The following is a 21812-nucleotide window of genomic DNA, read 5'->3' as shown; positions in this document are numbered from 1 at the left end:
AACTTTATTTTTGCAGCAACCCCTCTTTCTATATTTAACACTACAATATTAGACAGGCGATCTTGTCCCATGCTATTTCGCAAATAGTTTTTTATCAGTTTTAATTTTGAAAACGATCCTTCTGCTGATACTACTATTACTGGTAAAGTTAAATAAATTATAAAAGCACTTAAGATATCAAAGAAAGTTGTACATAATTTGTTATTTATGACATATAAAGTAAGTTCTTTAATAGATTTGATTTTTTGTGGAACAAGTAAATCTCTAATACATAATATTTGTCTAGTAAAGTCTGATGATATATCAGACTGGAATAAATGAAAAAATGCCATTGATTATTTAGTCAATTCATTGTCGCTTAATGTATTTAATGAAGTTAGAAATAAAAAATCAAAGTTCTCTGTCATCTTTCTTAACCTTTTAAATCTTAAATCAAGTTGAAATAGTACTATGTCGATTACCGGTAAAACTATTTTAACTCGAAAATGACATTGTTATTCATTCATTTGTTATGTCAAAAAAAAAAAAAAAGAGAGAGAATATTAATCCAAAATATTGTTTAAAATAATGTCAAAAAATTGTATGTATTTTTTTTTTTTTTGTTTGGATGATAAATTCGTAAAAGCTTATTTTTTTGTGTTAAAAAAAAAATAGTTAAAAGGAATGTATTTAAATTTTTTTTTTGTAATATTATAAAGTATCAAAACATTATGTTAAATGTCAAAATTGTAAAAAAAAAGAGAGAATATTTATCCAAATATTGTTTAAAATAATGTCAAAAAAATTGTATGAATTTTTTTTGTGTTTGGATGATAAATTCGTAAAAGCTAATTATTTTGTGTTTAAAAATATAGTTAAATAGTTAAAAGGAATATATTTAAATTTATTTTTACTATTATAAAGTATCAAAACATTATATTAAATGACAAAATTGTAAAAAAAATGAGAGAATATTTATCCAAAATATTATTTGAAATAATATGTCAAAAAATTGTAGGTATTTTTTTGTTTGGATGATATATTTGTAAAAGCTATTTTTTTGTGTGTTTAAAAAAAAATGAACCATTTAAAAAAATTTTGTATTAAAATTATGCTATATGTCCAAAAATTGTAAAAAAGGGTAAGTGAGCACAAATATAAAAACAAATAGACAATCGATGGTCCAAATGCGTCTATGGTTTCATCAACGTGATGACGGAGAAACTGCAGAGTTTGATGTTGTTAACTGTGAACATCAGCCAGGAGTTCGCGGTGAGGTAATTTTCTCCTCATCCTTAAAATCATAAGTCGGTCATACCGTCTTTACAACTATATGGTGGAACAAATCGACGAGCAAAGTTAAGAAATAATCATTCATCTTAATATCAAAACAATCGGACCATCATCAACAAATCACACATACAGTGTTCACTTACTCATGTTTTTATATTTGAAAAAAAAAAAAATTTAGAATAAATTGTATAGATGTAAGTTCAAAAAGGAGGGGGGTAATGTAACGATTGTTACATATTATTAATGTCTACTCATGTAATATGGATATTGCTGAGTAGACATCACGTTAATTTACATGTTATTACATTAAGTCGCGGCAGTTCTGCCACAAGTTCGTCCGAGGTAGCTGAACTCCATAGTCCGTAAGTCTAATTTATATATGTATATTAAATAATAACTAAAACTAAATCAATCTACATTTATTTGTAATATCAAGATCTTTCCTCTTATGCTCCCGAACTACGGTATAATATATTCATAAGGACTAGAAAACCTTCCTTGAATATCATATATTTAACTGGTCATCCCCGACCACGTTACAATAGATTATATAATTATGAAAAAAACCCCAAAATATTTTTTGTGTACACGCCTGCATTGAATTATTGGATAGAAAATATGAATAACATAATCATTAATAATAATTGCGTTTTTACTGTCGTGCATGACCGTGTGTAGTATGGTCACATTTATTATATGAAAATATTTACTCGGACATGTTATAAACGATGCACATCAACATTAATTCGTGTAAAAGTATGTTGAAAAGAAAGTCGATGATAACTCGAGAGTATTATCAGATTGGGAAAACTCATTCTTTGGTCGGAATAATATAAACATTATTTGCGAAACAATATTTATTTCCTCAACAGCCATACCAAAATGTATTGAACTGATAAAGTCCAAGAGTAAGTAATCGTAACAAAAAAAGTATTAGAGTAGTACGCAAAAAAGGAGAGCGTGGTAACTGTTTAAGAAATCTGAATACTTACACCAATTTTACATAGGCAGTCAGGAATCGTATATGTCTAATATCTAAAGAGCTTTTCATATGTCACTTCGTCACTGAGTAAGAACTTTAAAGAAACGATTTGAAAAATATTTTACTTAAGTTCGTATGAAAACTACATATGTATAAAAATATATATTACATTAGGTAATCTAAATACAATTATATGATTGAAAAAATACTCATAGGTTTCCCGTTACATCACGTTATAAAAACAAATATGAATTATTTTAATTTAATTTTATTTGATCTTCAGAAAATGTAATTGTAAATATAGAACTATTGGAATATTATTCTAATAAAATATGGATTAAATAAAGTTACCTAGATAAGTATTTCATGTCTTTATTTAATTTGTACATATTATCTCGAGTTTTTAGTTTGACGTATGAAATTAAAGGAGTTTAAAATTCGTTAAAATATTTTGTAACATAAATATATTTATGCTACACCTTATAAGAATTTCTTTAGAATAAAATGTGTTTACGTTGTTATATGGTAAATAAATTTAGTTTATTTTTTAATATTGTTAAAATGTTACTAAGAATTTGAATACTCTATGAGCTGCTACTTATTAAATATTATTGTACTTTTTGGCTGTGTAAATGGTTGTAATAAACAATTGATTATTACAAAAAATCCATAATTAAAAACACTATAGTAATACTATTTACCAATATCTTATAATAAGACCAACAATTATTATTACACAGGTTTATAAAAGACAGGTTTACAATTATTTATTTATGATAAACGGGTAATAGCCCTGTTGTGTGAGCAATATAAGGTTTACATTTTGAAGTATTTTACAGTAAGAACTAATATTAAAACAATAATTATGAAAATCAATTATAAATTATATAATAAAACTCCTTTTAACCTTAGCTTACTAGAATTAACATACAGTCACCATACATTTTCATTATCTGGTATTCAATATTTCCTAATTTATTAATCAAATTGGAAATATTTTTACAATAAATTATCGGTCTTTTTTGAGTAAAATATTGAATACACCCCATGATTTATGAAAAAAGATTACCCGGTACTAATAAATTATAATTTCGAAGTCTTGAAGCTAAAAGTTCCGAAGCATCTTTCGGAAAATCTGAATCCCTAATGAGGTCGTTTAGTTCACTCTTGGAGAAAAGATCAAGTGTATAACACAATTATTCATAATAATCTGAATTATTCGAATTACTGAAACTGGATTTAGACTTTAAAATGTTATAAAGATTGACTAGAGGAAAAGATACGGGTATAGTTAGCCAATGGGACATGAGTTCTATAGCACATTGAAAATCATTGGAATAGTTAATATATTTTTTGTGTATTATACTAAATCCTTGTATATTATATGAACAAAATAAAAGTCATCTCCATAGTTAGTAAGTTATCGCCAAACCATTTATATCCCGAAACATATAGATCATATATACATCAGAATAAAATAATATGTTCTGCACTCTACTTTACAGATCAATACGTAAATTTCATAATGAAAACAATAAAAAATAAAACTAAAATTAAAAATTATTAAATGGTTTATACTTATAAATTAATATAAAAGTAAATAAATAAATAAAAGCTTAGTCTAGTGTATAAATATATTTTTAATTTGAAACCAGTCGTACTTTAGAAATATAATAATACTCCTGGTTAAGTTTTATTTATTTATTTATTTTTATAATAACTTAAATTTCCTAAATTATACTTTTGTGGGATAAATTACTGGTCATAAAATTATCATAATATTTTTTTATTACATTTGATGTAATTCTGTTGGACTATTTAAAAATATTTTTTACTATACTAAGATAACATATTTTGCTATACAATTAAATGGTTATTTCTATATAGAGAACGATTTACAATTATTTTCTGATCCCTTTACTGCAAATAAATTCCGAAAATTCTCTATACACCAAACGTTCTTTGTAGGTAAAAGGTTAACGAGGATATTGAATGTAAACAAAAACAAGGAATTACGTGACTAGCTCGTTGGTACAGGAAAAAGTGAAAAAAATCACCCCGATTACTCATTATTTATTCAGACCGTATCCATTGAAAACATACCTAGTGTTGCCAATAAAGTGAAAAAAGATGTGAGATGGAAAGGAATAAATTATTTGACGGAGAAACACGTAAAAAAATTGACCAGGACAAAATAGATAAACCCTATTTTAAAGTTTGGACAGTTACTGTTTAGAAGTCGTATTAAAAGAAAATGATAGATATAAGGCGGAAAGTGGTTAAAGTGTCTGCAGAAGTAAATAATGAAAGATTGTGATATTATTGACCGTGATAAATCTATATATTTTAACATAAAAAGTATATTTTTTTAGTCAAATTATAATGTAATATGTCATATTTCTAGAGAAAACTTATTTTTATTAATTTCAAAATAATATATTATTTCTCATAATGATGTTGCATCTTATGTCTTTTAAAGTTATAATAAATGTGTACAGAAAATTCATTTCAAATTTAATACCTAACAATTGAAGTATGTATTCAAATGAAATACAACTTCAGTATTTTTTTTAATGAAAATTATTAAAACGTTCTCAAAAAAAATAAATAAATAAATAAAAAATTATAATAAATTAATAAAAATAATATTTCAGGAGTAATTCAACGTCAAAAATGTTTATTTTATTATATTTGCACTGAGAAACAATAATAATAAAAATATGAGTGGCTTGACTAAATGGTTTTAACCATTACGTATTTAGTTTTAAATTGTAAATACTTTTTAGAATTACATCAATATTTGCATATTTATATATACTGTATTATATATGTAATATAATTATTATTTTCGTAAAATATGTACATCATATTATATTACCTCTATATTTACTTTAAGTGTACTAATTATGAATCCTTGATATTTTATGCTGTCGTTTTTCATTACTGCTAGTAATTGCTATTCATTAAAAATATAATGGCATCTGATAACTTAAACTACTTTTTAAGTTGTCCTTTCTATAACAGCCTCAAAACTTGAGCAGAAACTACTGAACATTTTAGTACAACGTGTTGCTAAATATTTCATCACATTACAACGTTTTCAATTCACTACGTTTCTTATCAATGTTAATATTATTACGCCATGATATGCTGAATTTCAAATTTGTACTCCTAGTAGAATCAATACAATTAATCTATCATAACGTGTGAAGGGTGCATATTATTTTTTTATTAATTTGTTCGTTATATATTACGTACGCAAATACATGATGACATTTTTGTCAACTTAAAAGTCGAAATTCAGTTTCCAACAAGTTTTGAACACCCGGATGTCCAAACATATACCCTGAGAGGCCAGACGGAATTCGAAAGGTTCTCGTATCCGGCGACTGTTGTAAAATGTATAACTCAGAAACATTGCGTCTCCCATAATATTTTCGAAACTTTTTGTTTTTTGGATGACAAAGTACTATTAATGAATTTAACATTAGTATAAAAACTTTTGAACGTGTGAGGTGTGAAACTTACAAAATTAACTTTTTATATCAAGGGCCATCAAAAACCATCTGACTGTTAATGTTCTCAACGGGTTTAAATAATTTATTGCTAATTTTTCAATTACATGAAAATATTATTTATAATTATTTCAATTCAATTAATTTTAGGATAGTTATTTTTTCTTTTTGGTTCCATATTTTATCTCGATATTTACATACTATTAACAAATTTATAAAAATATTGTACCTTAAAATATGTTATATTGACTTAATGATTTTATTAAATTTAAACTTACTTTTTAAAAAGTGAAAATAGATATCTTAGAAGATAATACATTTCATGGGATCATCAATAATTTATAATTTTAGTATATCTTACGATTTCACGAATGATAAATTGAAAAACATTTATTAATAATTTTATAAAGCCGTATAAATATATATACATACATACATATTTATCTCAAATTAAATTTAAACATATTCACCCCGGATTGTATTATAAATTACACTGAATCATATTTAATGAGTTACAATCGATATAAATCAAATTCGTCTTTTAAACTATAACACGCTTCTTTGATTTTCTAAACATATATTTACATGTATATTTATGAAAATCATAAATAAATTATATTTATACCATTCAAATTCTATACAGTATGTTATATATACATTATTTTTCTCCAACTCAAAAGAAAAAAAAATATGAACTACTTTAAGCAATTATTATATTTTATCAAGATATTTAAAATTATGTATGATAAATCATACAAATAATAACGAGTAAATCATGATTATATTAAATTATAAAACGTTATCTATGTACAAAAAAAAAAAACGACCGACTATACAAATTTATTGTTACTTTCAAATATTTTTTTTTAAATGTTTTGAATATTTTCAATTTTAAATCACCTACCATGAATTAAAATTTGAAGATAAAATTCCCACAATTACATATTATATTCAAATAATTATAGTTATAAAAATTTTCTTAAGTATTCGAAAAGAATATAATATCAAGTTATTGTACATCTTATTTTTAATATTAAAAGTACATTTAAGATTTATTAAAATGTTTTTTGCTTAAAACGATCATATCATGAATTCTGGGTTTTTCGATCGGTTTTTAAAAATTTTCAAATAAATTTTTGTTTTAAATTTCCAACTTTTCTTTTATGTATATTTAAATTAAAAATAGTGGATTTAAATTTAATAAACATAGTTTTAAATCCGTTCATATTATAAACTTATTTCACTATATACTGAAATTAAAAAAAAAAAATTTCTATAAAGTAAAAAAAAATTTATAATTACATGGTTCAATTTTCTAATAGATTAATACATGTATCATGCTTTGTAATATTAATGATATACGACAATAATATATATATTATAACATAGGTACTGGATAAATTAACCATACATACTAAACATAAACACTATAAATAATCGCAAATGCATAAAATATTCACTAAAATTATTTATTTACATAATTTCTAAAAAATTAAATTATTTCCAAACAATTATTGGTTTTATATAAAATAATATTGTTGGTTATACCATAAATATATATATATATATTATGTAAACATTGATGACACATAGATAAAATGAAAATTAATAATGAATTTTTCAATCAGTTAAATACCATTAGAAATTCTAAATCCTCTTATAAAACTACACAATTATATTTAATATGTTAAAAATAATACATTTTACAATTTTCAGGTCCAATATTTTATACCAAATACTAAAAATGTTTTTCTTATATATATTTCAATATTTTGTTCTCTCACTTAGTAATTAGTATATTCTTCTTTTCTAGATAAACAATTTGAATATCAGGGAAAACTCCAAAAAGCAAACAATTATGTCTTCGATTTCACAGTTCAGAAAGAATAAGCTCATGTATGTCTTCAACGTCTTCTTCGGTAAGAGATTTTGTTATTAATTTTTTATTAGGTTACAAAAATATCAGCATCATTTTAAATCTAATACCGCATAAAAATATTTATTTTAAAATTTTAAAACAACATGACCTAAAAAACAAAAATTCGTATATTTTCAAAGAAACCTTACAAATATCTAAATTTAAAATAAAAATACAATTTATATTACTATTATATTAAAGAAATACTTACAATAAATCTATTTATCTACCTACCTTTATCGTTTTATTTATCACATCAGAATTTAAAAATAATATTTTACTTAATGAAGATATAATAAATTCATTATAAATATGAAATATTTTAAATCTTAAGATCTTCAAATTATTCACAAAAAAAAAAAAAAGAAACACGGTGAATATATTTCATAAATATTTCGAAAGTTTTTTTTTTTTGGCGTTAAAATTATTTAACATTGCAATAATTGATAAAACTGTTAATACTATAAATTAAATTAAATATTATATGCAAATAATTTATATATTTATGGACATAGTTTCTTAATTAAATTCTACTGCGTATAAAATTTTCAAACTTTCTGTATAATCTGTCATAATGATGTTCATTACTTTAAATAAAATTATATTTTCAATTTAAGAAACAAAAAAATTATATTTTCAATTTAAGAAACAAATACATTCTAAAAAATCATATTAAGAATTAGTAAATTATACATTTCCATTTTAATTTAAATAAAATTAAATCAATTATTTACAATATTTTGAATCTAAAATGTTATTCCCAATGTATATTTTATTCTTAACAATCAAGACAAAAAATAAAATAAATACTGACAAAACGTTAAATTAAATATTGAAACTTAATTTCAAAGGATGTCACATGCTATCGAAGAAACTTTAGATAAATATGTTAATTATACAAATAAGAGCGATTTAAAAGATAGTTTCAGTTATTTAAAAGTTCTTACCTAGTTGTATAGGGAACAATAAAACCAGCTCACTGTTCTTGGTATTTTAATTTTGTAATCCTTTTATAAATTGACACAAATAAAACCGTTTTCAACTGCAATCATTAAGACAAAAAAAATGGCCCGATATTAGATTTTACAAAAAATATAAATTATTTTTCTTGACATCATATAATTAAAATAAATAGGAAATAAACTATAATTTAATCTGGTGGACAATCAAATATTTTGTGATCATTTATATTTTTATTAACTTATCATAATTTTTGTCTTATAATAATTAATTTTTAGTCATATTCTAAAATACAGGTAATAATCTATAGAACACTATTAAATACATAACTTAAGTCACTATTTTCTCGATGATTTCTAGTCCAAAAAATGTGAATTTATTTGTTTGACATGTAATTTCCAGCGTATTTCTGTTTTAAACTATTGATTTCCGATAAGAAAATGTAATGGAATATGGAATATTATAAATAAAAAAATGTGTACAATGTACATAATTTTATTAAATCCAGATTTAACTCTATACAAGTTAATTCAAACATTATTATTATTATTATTATTATTATTATTGTTGTTGTTGTTGTTATTATTATTATTATTACTATTATTATTTAAACTTTTCCACAATTATTCAGAAATAAATTTAGATTTATGCACAAAACTTGAAAAATAAAGAGGACCTAAATAAGCTATTAAGCTTCTTTATTAATCCAACATTACAGACTAACCTTTAAACAACATTTAATATTAACGTAATGGTATTAAAAAAATGCATGATTAATAAAGTTCATAAAATAAATACTCTGATAATTTTAAATGTATACAAGTAGAATATCAATTATTACTGGCATATTTTACTGCAAACCACTTTGAAACATTTTTAGTATAAATAAATTTAACTTATAGTGTACTGTACAAATATAAATTCTCTCCGATTATGTATATATATTTATAAATTGGCACCGGGTGACTAAATTTCTAATACTGGTCCTAATTATATCACTCCTTAATTAAAGTGCAATTTAAAAAATAGTGTACTTGAATATAAATTTTAAATACTAATTTGGTATTAAATGTATCGTCGATCGATAATTGTTTAAAAAAGATAATATACATAAATATTTGATTTATAAACATAATTAGAAAATATTTTATGAGTGAAACATTGAAACATGTTTAAACAGTCTAACACTTAAATTTTTATTTCTTCACCTTGTCACAGATATGAAATATAAATATTTCGTCATAAAAAATAAATTCTGAAGTTAAAATCGACAACTATACACTATAGTTATAAAAAATATTAAACTCGACTAAGTATACTATTATAAATTTTAATTTATGGTTATAAATATAATTATTATTGTGCCAACTACACAACTAAATAATTTTAATCATGAATCAAACAATATAAAGAAAGTTGATCTACGGTTTTCAAAAAATTTAAATTAGATAAAAAAAAATTCATGTAACGATTATCTTTATTATTAAACTGTGTTGAGTCTAATTATTTGTTTTTAAAGATATTTAAATTTCGAAGTAATTTCCCAACAAATGAATTATGTTATATTAAAATAAAGAACGACTTTTTATATGGCTCATTAAAAAAAGCTTTACTATTAAACTAACCAATACATTAGATAATACAGTAAAAATAAATATAAAAACTTTTAAATTTATTTTATGATTCCCATTAATCATCTTTTCATAAATAAAAGGTTCTAACTTTATATGCAAAAAAACATATCTGTTATTCATAAACTTTGCAATCATTATGAATGAAGCAATCCAAATGATATAACGAAAATGTAAAACAACCTAACCATTAGAAATGATAGTAATTTAAATTATTACCTTGTCTCGAAAGTACAACATTAATAACCATTAATTCTTTCCTAGACTGCTAGAATTAATATGCCATTGGTTTCAAATGACTGTACTGTGATTTGTGAGACTTAAAGAGAATTCTGATTTATTGAGTCCCTTGTAACAATAAAACATAACAATGATAATGAATAAAGCACAACATAGTAGAAGAAACCAATATATTGTCATGCTTTCACTTAATTATTCTCTACAATGTACTCAACCATATGAGGAATTTACAATTTTAACCATTTAATTTTCAACTGCACTTCCCTTTCTCTAGCAGACTACACCTTTTTTTTATTTCTATCTTTCCTAGATTATTTCACTTCTGACTCAAATCTTCTTCTGAAATTTCACTCCACTTCCATTATTCATTAGCCATCATTAGTTTTATACATTTTACTAGCCTTCTAATTTAAACAACTGTTTATTTTATCATCATCTGTATACACCATATATTTAACTGTTTGATGATTAACTGTTTAATTTGATTCTCACATAACGCAAAATATTATTACATTTACTCCTTCTGTTGACGGTAATTACATTTATGTTTCAAATAAATCTACTTATATTACGAGTACAATAGTTATTAAAAATGTTATGTTAATTATTTCAAATAAGAATATATTACTATATAACTATATTATTAAATAGTATATTAAGGAAATTTCAGAAAAAAAAGAAATCAATATACCATATGTCTAATACAATATTAATAAAATTACATCTTTAAAAATGTCAAACGTTCAAGTCGACGAAGAACATTTTTTATTTTATCTCAATTTTCTTGTCAAGTAATATTAATTAACTATACACGCATGCAAAACACTAAATTATAAACAAGGTTTGATGGCTACAGGCTAAACAAAAAAAATTCGAAGGGTTATATTCAGCCTTAAAGCTATTGGTTATCCATCCCTGAGATAGATAAAGTTTAAGTCACATATTCACATGAATATAGTAAAGTGTGACTAGTATCAAAGTATAACACATAACGAAATTAATCATATTCACTGCTACCCAATATATAAATACTGACCAAAAAACGTGTTCACCATATTTCTAAAAATATGAAAGCAGTTTAAAACGGCTCAGCCCTAAATAATTACGTTTCCAATAGTATTTAACTAAAATAAATTTAACAACAATTATCATTTGAATCATATGTGTCATAGTTCTAAAAATAAATACTCTTAATTATTATTTATATGGTAACATTTTATCTGATAATATTATTAATTTTATTTTAAACTATTAACAAATAAAAAAAGATAAATTTAAATGAAATATAATGCATATCACATACTGAACTATAAAATATTATTTTTATGACATTAAATATATGTATATTATCGCTTCAAAATAATTTAAATTACATAAGTCAATCCGATGTTCCTATAACAAATTTTTTTTTTTTTTAATCAAAATATATATTTTTAAACTAAATTAAAGACTTCACCATTTTCACAATTTAGTAAAGCCTTATCTAGGTATTACCATTGGCAATGGTAATATTGATTCCAGGTCACTCGGAATGGTTAAAACGAATTTTTCAAATTCAAATAGCAATGTCACAAATATGATTAATGAGTTATATAGAATCTTGTCCGAAATCGGCAAAATACAAAAAATTTTACCTACATTATCACCGTAAAACATGCTAACTTTTCTGAACCGTGAGTGAGCTTTTTACGGAATGAAAATGACTCCGCTCTCAGAAATAGAGTCAAAAACTAAAACCAAACACATTATTCCACTGTTGGCCCATGTCCAGGAAACAGGCATAGGATGTAGAAATTAGCATGCTCATAGACTTACCATTCGGTCCCATAATTTCATCCCGGTGACTGAGGAACGTAGTATGAGTATACTCGGTCTGGTTTGGACTTCTACAGTGTAGGGTCAATCACGTACGATCCCTATTTCCGTGACAAAACAACAACAAATGCTTGTACGTGAGTTCCAATGCTCAGTGATCTGTAATACTATATTTTGAGACGACCGGAATAAGTAATGAAACTTTTATTCCAAATTATGCTCAGTTTCTAGTTCTTTAGTATTAGTTATAGTAAAACAAAATGTACATAGTAGTATCTCAAGTGTATTTTAACTGATTTTTTCTAATAGCAGTGATAATACGGTTTTTGAGGATAGTTTTAATTAATATAAGGTACATATAATTTTCTGTGTTAAAAGTATTCTAAGTAATACTCAAATACATTTATAACAATGGTAGTTAAATTATTTCAATAACTTTTTTTACAGCATTTAAATATTGATTAACATATATCAAAAACATTTAAATAATATTGCTTTTAACATCTCCGGGAACGTCAACTAGTAAAATATTTTTCAACCAAGAATCATAACTCCGTTTTTGGTTTACGACAAATTTAAATGAGATCAAAAACATTTAATATTTAAAATATGTTTAAATTAAATTATTATAATTTTGATGGGTACTCAGTGAGTTTAGGTTAAGATTATAAGGGCTTAAAATATAATTCATTCAAAATAATACGGAATGTTTATAAATATTTTATTAAAGTATTTTTTATTATACTCGTAAATTAAAGTAATATACTATTTTCAACAAAATAGATGCTAAATACGTGAAAAATAACTATATGAAAGTGTAAAGAAAGGGCAGAGTAAATGTTTCTCGGAAAATCATTGAACATTATTTTAATATGAAGTTGGTAAAAATTGCAGTTTAATCAATATGATATGATGGTTTTGTAAATAAAAACTTTTTGGAAAAAGTCTAGTTAACCCACCTTACCCAAAACCTAAGAATCATTTTCGGGTCAGCGTATGACTGTATGACAATTTCTCCTGTGTATTTCAGTGCATGATAGGCATTGATGATAGTGAAAAAGTTGAGTTAGTGGTTACCACAGTCATCGAACGATTCAACGTTATTTTTGTCAGCTGTAATTGGAACATGTCTGCCATGACGTGTTTATTTCTTTTTCCAATATTCGAACCAACCGCTGACTTATCCTTATCCTTCTGAATCATTACACATAGTATAGTCATACTATAAGCCAAAAAACGGTGCAAGAAAGTGTCAACGCAAATTCTCTGATATCCGATTGGAAGTGATTAATGAACCTAGTTAAAAGATTTATCGTTACTAATAATAATTACCATTTTTAAATAACCATTAACGTAATAAAGGTTAAATATTTACATATATTATATGCACTATGTATAGCACAAGGTTAAATTATGATAATTTTAAATAATTATGACCAATTACAACCATTCCATAGTTTTAACTAAATATGATTCTGAAAATAAAGAAATCTGATAACAGTTTTCTCTTGAAATCATGACCTTGCGATAATAACAATAAGACACAATATATTTTGGACATGTTAAATTAAATTTTAATACTTACACTTTATTTACTCTCAGACAATAATAATATCGATTTGGCAAACATAGCACTTTCTATCTTTGTCCGATCAATCATATTATTCAACGAAGTTTAAATATTTAATAAGTTCTAAAAATTAATACTTTAATGGAAATTATTTACAAAACAATTCACAAAATAATCCATTATAATGTAATAATATTTTTTTTAATTTTTTTTTTTAATAAGTAAACAAATATGAATGAATCATACTTTATAATATAGATATAAAAAAAATTCTTATTAAAATACTACTAGAATAACAAATTTGAACACATCTTAAACTTAAAATTAGTTTAGGTAATGTTATATAATAAAAAAGTTATTGCAAAAATATACCTATGGGTTTTTTTAAGTGTATATAAAAGAAATTTAAAATTTAAGATGAGTATAATGCAATTTTAATTATGAAATATGACTGAAATATAATATAAATAAAAATGATACGTTTGTAATTTAATTTATTAAAATAAATAAGTTTTTTCATTTCAAATACATTTAATATAATACTATACCTGTATTTAATCAGAAGTCTTAATATATATTCTAAATAAATATTATAGAGAAAATTATTTATAAAAACTTAAATGATACTTCATACATAGTCGAAGATATGGTAACCATATTCTGTAAATTTCTTACTGTCAAGTATACTTATAAATTCTAAAAAAGAAACTAAAAGAAAAAAAAGTAAAACAATTAAAGTACAATAATATAATATTATTTTTATATTTAATTTAAAGTCAAATTTTTACAAACTAATTCAAATTTTAAATGTTTAATAAATTTTTTAAATTAAATTTAAATTTTTTTAAAATTAAATAATTTTAGATTTTTATACAAAATTTGTAAATGTTATGAAAACTAATAAATAATAACTATAGTCTTATGAGAACCCCAAAAATAATTATATCCAACTAGCTATTGTGTATAAAATATGTAAATCAGCATCAAGAATATCTTACTTCTGAGAATACTGCTTTCTGAATTTCGATAAAATAAATAATAGTAATGTCAATGTCATCACCAGGAGTTTTTCAAAAATGTTTAGAAAACTTCCCGGAAATACCAAAAATAACCTAAGTACCATCTGTATCCAATTTCCGGTCTATAAAAGGTTTATATGAAACTTTTGGAATACATTTTCTAACTATATACATAATGAAAAAATAATATTGCAAAATCAATAAATTTGCTACTTCCGTTTAGAATTTAAAACGAGATTTATATTTACATGTAGCCATTATCCATCATGAATAAGCACTAAATGATCGGCGCATTCCATAATATATAAATAAAAATAAAAATAAAAATAATTACTAACAAATATTTTAGTACGCGTACTATATATGTACACTTGTACTATAAATATTTATGTATTGAGAATATACCATTTCCTTGTTTTAACCTGTTATTCAATTTAATGATTATTTCATTAAATCAATACATTATACGTTATCCTACAAAGATTCAGATAATCGTTACGTACGTGAATACTGTTTTATTAAAATGCCATTTGATATAACACACGTCGTCAATATATTTACGATTAAATTATATTGTAAACATCAAAATAATTTATGTAAAAATGCCATAACTGTTATTTAATATATATTTGTGTATTTATTTTTTAATTTCAAAAACAATTTTTCTTTTTTTTTTTATACGGAAAATATGATTCAAACCTTCTGCAGAAATGTAAAACACATGGTGCTATTGCTATTTAGTTTACATAAATTATATTTTAAAATAATCGTCAAAGTATGATTTCTTATACATAGATATTTTTTTTTCAATTATTTCTTAACCAAAGAATAAACAAAATGTATACGTGTCAATTTATTTATGAACTTTTTTCAAAATAACTGCACACTGAAGCAAACATAGGAAAAAATTTAAAATATAAAATATTGATAAATAGCATATTTTATTACTCATTATATAATATATATTTTTTAATTTTATTTGCTAGTCTCATGGGCAACTTTGAAATAATTATTAAATTTATAGGTCTGGTCATTTTTTTATAACATTTTTTCTGATATTTTGTGGTGATTTAAATCCCTAAAATCCACTACGTTCGCGCCGAATGCACGTAATAGTATTGGTTCATCAAACATACATTTATATAAATTAATTTAAACAACGATTTCTGAAAAAAAAAATATATATATATTGTTTCACTATAAAATTAAATTTTTTCCGCTTAATGTGAAAAAGCAGTGCATGCTGCGCCCATATCATTAGATGCTTTTGTAAATACGATGGCTAACAATGAAAATCTTTTCTCGCCGTCATCTTTCATTATGACGTCTATGAGCTATCGTATAACTGTCAAACACTTGCCCGATGTAATTGGACGATTATTAACCATCATTTTTGGTGTGTTTCAGACGTCAACGGCAGCGGCACTATTGACAAGAAAGATTTTGAGATTGCCATCGAAGTGAGTGATTATACTGTTATTATTTTTACAATGATAATTTATGCCATTCATCTCATAACCAATATCATTATTTATAATAACTCAACCTACACTCGTATAATAATTATGTTTAAGTATATATTCTTTCAATTATAATAGACACCGAGTACGTTTGAAGTATTAATTTCAAGTTTCATTAGAACTTATCAAAAAATCAAAATTTTAGACGACATCTAATGATTCCTTCTAGAATGTCATATTATACAATGTCTTATATTCTAAGATATTTTATTAATCATGATAAGTAATCATTATTGTTAGTAAAAAAATTAGTTATTCAATATAATTTCGTTATATAAGACATTGGAAAACTTACGGTGACAATACAATTATTAAAAGTCAAATCATGATTTAAATTATATAACCAATAAAATCATAAAAAAACAATATTTCATAAATAAAAAATGCACACTACAGTTTAAGTAAAACCAAAATAACGAAGCCAATAACAATTGTCTGGACTTCTTTGAACGTTGATGTACAATAGAAATTACGTTTAAAAAATAAAAAATAAAAAAAATACTTATTTCAATACTAATGATTTATGACATTAATTTTTATAAAAAGGATTATTATTATTGTTGAACATTAATAATGTTCTCAATATTTAGTATTTATAAACATCAAACGTTCTTAATACCTATATTTTATTGACATAAGCACACACAAAGTTAAGTGTCAACCATTAAATAAAAATTTATTTTACTTTGTACTTAAAACTTTATGATCAGGGGTCTTCAACCCACCCTGTCATAATATGCGGCCCGCGATCACATTTGAAATTAAGCATGTATATTTTCTATTCCGATAGTTCGAATTTGCTGCAAATAAAGGGAAAAAAATTGAACAACTTAATGATTCAGAATAGAAAAATGATTTCGCCTATGTCACGGATATAACATTGTACTTGAAAGAGTTGAATTTACGCTTGCAACGTCAAAACCAATTAATTAATAATTTATTCGACCATATTAAATCTTTCGAAAATAAAAGTCTGCTATGGGAAATTCAGCTAAAAAAAATAACACAACTCACTTCCGATGTTTGTCAAAATACAATGTTACTTCAACGAAAAAATACGCAAAAGCAATTTCTGCTTTAAAACTCCAATTTAATTCGATGTTCTTAGATTTCAAAGTTAATGAAAATTTTTTTAATTTGTTTTCAATTCCATTTTCATTATCAGTTAAAGATATCCCAGATAATATGCAAATGGAGATCATTGATTTACAAAACAATAAAATATTAAAAGAAAAGTACAATATTGTTCAATTTTCAATTTTTTATTCGAAATATATTGACCCAGAGACATATCTTAATCTTCGAAACAACTCATTAAGAAGTCTCTTTTTGGCAGTACTTACACTTGTGAAGATATTTTTTCACGAATGAAAATTGTCAAATCGAAAACTAGAGCTCGATTAACTGCATTTAGTTGGAAAATTCACTCAAAATTTCATTGTCTCAGATCCAGTCAAATATAGACAAATTAGTTAGTGAAAAACGATGTCAGTTATCACACTAAAAATAAAATAAAAATTTGTAATTAAAAAAAATGTTTACCTATATATGTTTTAATAATAATAATAATTTGTAATCACTGCATATGTTTTAATAATAATAAAAATTTGTAATTTAAAATGTTATCATATAAATTGTAATAATAAAACTGAATTTTTGTATAAAATACATATTTTTGTACGACTTTTCTACGAATTTGGCCCGCAAGGTTATTAAAAAATAATAAGTGGCCCGCTGCATAAAAAGTAGGGTTGAAGACCCCTGATTTAGATACTTACAGAGCCTTACGATGTTGAGCAATAAACTCGATTTATTAGTCCTAAATAAGTTAGAATAATATTTTATTAATTTAAACTTGGTATTGTAACAGATATTACAATTTAAAAAATAATTATTCTGAATATAACTACGTTTAGGTACTTTAGTTTTTGTCAAAAGTTTTGAAACTTTGTGTATGTTATACAAGATGTCTAGTAAAAAAGTTCGATTTATTTTATATTATTATTTCAAATTAAATTATAACTGATTATTGATAGTTATCCTACTTAAACAACATTTTCTATAATTTCAACATGTTTGAAAATATTTACAAAAAAAATTATAAATAAAATATTAACATAATAATATATTCACATATTTTGCTTGGACAACAAATTGATTTATCTCATGTATGTCACTTTAGATAGGGTCCGCTCCTGTCAAGTTCGGTCAAGAAGGCAAAGGGGCAATCACCTCCCGGGCCCTCGTAGTGTCATATTAATAAAAATGGTATATACTAGTATAAAAAATTTAATATTAAAATATAATAGTAAAACACCATTCATTTACTATAAGAATATATGAATTGAGCATTATAAACTAAAAATATCGGTTAGTTGAAATATGATAATAATAGGTCCATTTAATTAACCCCCAGGCCCTTCGGTATCCAGTCCGTCCCTGTTATTAAATATGTAATTTTTAGTTTTTATTTTTGTGATCTATAGTTTATCTAGTTTCTCCGAAGACTATGAATATATTTTGCGTATCATCCTTAACATTTTACTATGCACATACAATATTTGTTTATTTATTTGTCTCGTATTATTATTTACACAAATAACCACCATATTATTTGGCATTCAAAAATCCTGAACGTTTCTCGCGTTCGCCAATATTTTAGTATCCTTACCATTCAAAGTCGCAAGATTTCGTATCCTAAATCTGACTTAAACATCCATAATTTTATGAAGATATTTCTGTTTAAATAATAATAATAATAATAATAATACACTACGGATTTGATTTTTCATTTAGGAAACAATATATCCTATGACCAAATTAATTTTCCCGATCAAAGAAGATCACGTTTGTCAATTATACACTATATTAGATCTCAAAATGTAATATTATTTCATTAACTAATATTTTCCAACTTATTTTATCTATAAAATATCAAACTGATAGATTCTCATTAACTAAGAAGAATATACTATATCTAATAACTGATTACTAATTGTTCACGTTTCTTGTTGTAACACTAATTATACGCTTCACGTTTAATTTTTCCATTGACTCATGGTAAATAATGAAAATTAGTCTACAATTTGTACCAAAATTAACAAACAATACAATTACAAAAATGTATTAGCTATGTAATTATTCTTTTAGGGTTTGTTCAACTATACTATTCTAATAGTCTCTAGAATATTGTTCATTCTGCTAATATACGATTTCATTTCAAAATAATCCTCTTTTGTCAAACTGGCATTACTTTACTTATCTAAGTTTTCCACACTCTCTTATTGTTGGACTTATCTATTTTACGCAGTCATCTTAAACCTCCACCCATGTTAATAATACATAAACAATCTTATAAAGGATACTTTTATTATATGCGTATATAATAAGAGATAGAGATTCAATAAATTCAAAATGATTGAAGCGGTACCTTAAGAAAATATTATAGTAGAAAATACTATACATTTTCTACCGTCGTTTATAATTTATCAATAGATTAATTCATAAAAATAGTAAATAACAATAAATCATTTGAATATCTAACATTAAAATAATTTCTTATACCTTTAATAATTTTAATAAAAATGTTTACCATAGTTAATAAATAATTTTTAAGTTTTTTTAATCATTAATATTTACATTTATAATTAAAATATTAATATTTTAATAGTTTTTAACATAATACCCGATAACCCTAGACAAAGACTGAAAAAAAAAAAATGGTTTAAGAACCTTCTGCTTTAGTATTTCTTAATAATAAATATTCGTGCAGGATGCTAATTTCCCAATTCATATTATTCACTATTAATTTTATATTCTTTGCTTATCTAACTTACTTATTATACTAAATTTGTTGTGTAGATTGTACATTTTCTTTTTTAAATAAAAAAATGTTATGTTGAATTTCTTTAAATAAAATATAATTTTCTCGCAGTAAATACTTAAGAAAATTCACCAAGTAGGAGACAGTGTTAAATTTAATTTGGATGATCTATATTTGTATACGAAATACTTGTAAAAGAACTCAAACATATTTATTTACTTTAATTTCCGAACAAAAACATTATTTCGAACAAAACGATTAGACCTATAAACGGAATTATAATAGTTTCAATATTAATTAAATATACATGCATATCTTACTACAAAATGTTCTGCATAATTTCATTCATTATAAATAAAAATCTAAATTTTCCAACGTTTTGAGAATAATTTTTATTGCATTTAATAAGTAAATAATTCGAAAATACCGCAAAGGTTAGGAATGCAGTAAAGTAGAGAATCCAGCAATCTGCTACAGATCAACTAAAGAACTTTCAAACAAAATAATAAAATAACAATAGTAATACCTAATATATTTCCGTAAGAATAAATAAAATACCATAGCATAATATCCCGTAGTTCTAATAAAATATGAGTTATGATTAGCAAATTATATACACTAATTATCTATCTATAACTTATATGAATCATTATTGTGCAAGCAAATATATATATATATATATATATATATATGTACTCAGAATAAATTGTGTATTGTTTATTACATAAATTAAATCTTATTATAGTTATTTTTAAAAATACCACAAAATTACAATTTAATGTGTCATCAATCAAAATAAACTTTAGATATTATAGTTATTTTGAAAGATTTTTTCCAACAGCAATTTGAATAATTTATATAACCTATGAAAATCACGAAACTTTATAAACTGCAAATGTAGTGATAAGTTTTTTCAGATTATTATAAAAGGGCTAGGGCCAATTATCAGATTTATTTTAGTAGAAACTAATAATTTTTCATGGTAATTAAATATATATATTTTTAATAACAGCCTCATCTGGTATTAAGCAATGCTTTATTATCAATTTTTTTCTGAATTTATATCTTTATGGCTACGATCTGAATACTCTGAAAAATAGTGAAATTACGCTAGTAAAACAGTATATATAAAAAAGTATTTGGAATAAACTTCTTATCAACTAAATACACAATTTTATTCATGTCTTTGCATAGTCAAAACTACCCAAAAAATGTTAACAGACAATATGCTGATATTAAATACTACATTTTTACTATTGCGTTAATGTATGTAAAATATTTAGTTATAACTCAATTTAAGTATATGATTAAGACAATTGAATATTATATTAAACAAAGTTATAATAAATTAGAAAAATAATATTTATAATTCTATATTGATAACTGCTTAATTATTTATAAAGAACCTATTATTTTAACCAAATGTGAAATAAAACTATTAAAAAAATAAATAAATACATACACTTTTATAGTAACTTATACTTTAACTTTATTAGTTAATTAAAAATATGTAAAAATAAGCAAAATCCCTAAATTCACAGCCCTGC

At 23.6% G+C, this 21812-nt stretch overlaps 1 protein-coding gene and 1 long non-coding RNA gene across 2 annotated transcripts in view; one reads left to right on the top strand and one right to left on the bottom strand.

Annotated features, from left to right (window-relative positions):
- LOC112692077 (calexcitin-2) overlaps nucleotides 1–21812 on the top strand; it is a 149915-nt gene that overhangs the window by 104328 nt on the left and 23775 nt on the right. Inside the window, exons 2-3 of the mRNA XM_025566618.1 lie at nucleotides 7583–7688; nucleotides 16330–16382. Of these exons, the coding sequence (XP_025422403.1) occupies nucleotides 7628–7688; nucleotides 16330–16382 (114 nt within the window). The 5' untranslated portion in view covers nucleotides 7583–7627. The remainder of the gene's footprint in view (nucleotides 1–7582; nucleotides 7689–16329; nucleotides 16383–21812) is intronic.
- On the bottom strand, nucleotides 8627–12611 carry LOC112692078. Its single transcript, XR_003149379.1, has 3 exons — nucleotides 12334–12611; nucleotides 10498–10626; nucleotides 8627–8729 (listed from the first exon to the last, which is right to left on the bottom strand). It is a non-coding gene; the product is annotated as an uncharacterized LOC112692078 (long non-coding RNA).

The sequence above is a fragment of the Sipha flava genome, unplaced genomic scaffold (assembly GCF_003268045.1).
Source record: "Sipha flava isolate LNK unplaced genomic scaffold, YSA_version1 70_pilon_pilon, whole genome shotgun sequence".
Taxonomy (NCBI): domain Eukaryota; kingdom Metazoa; phylum Arthropoda; class Insecta; order Hemiptera; family Aphididae; genus Sipha; species Sipha flava.
The sequence above is the reverse complement of the archived record's forward strand: the minus strand, read 5'-3'. Positions and strand labels throughout refer to the sequence as shown.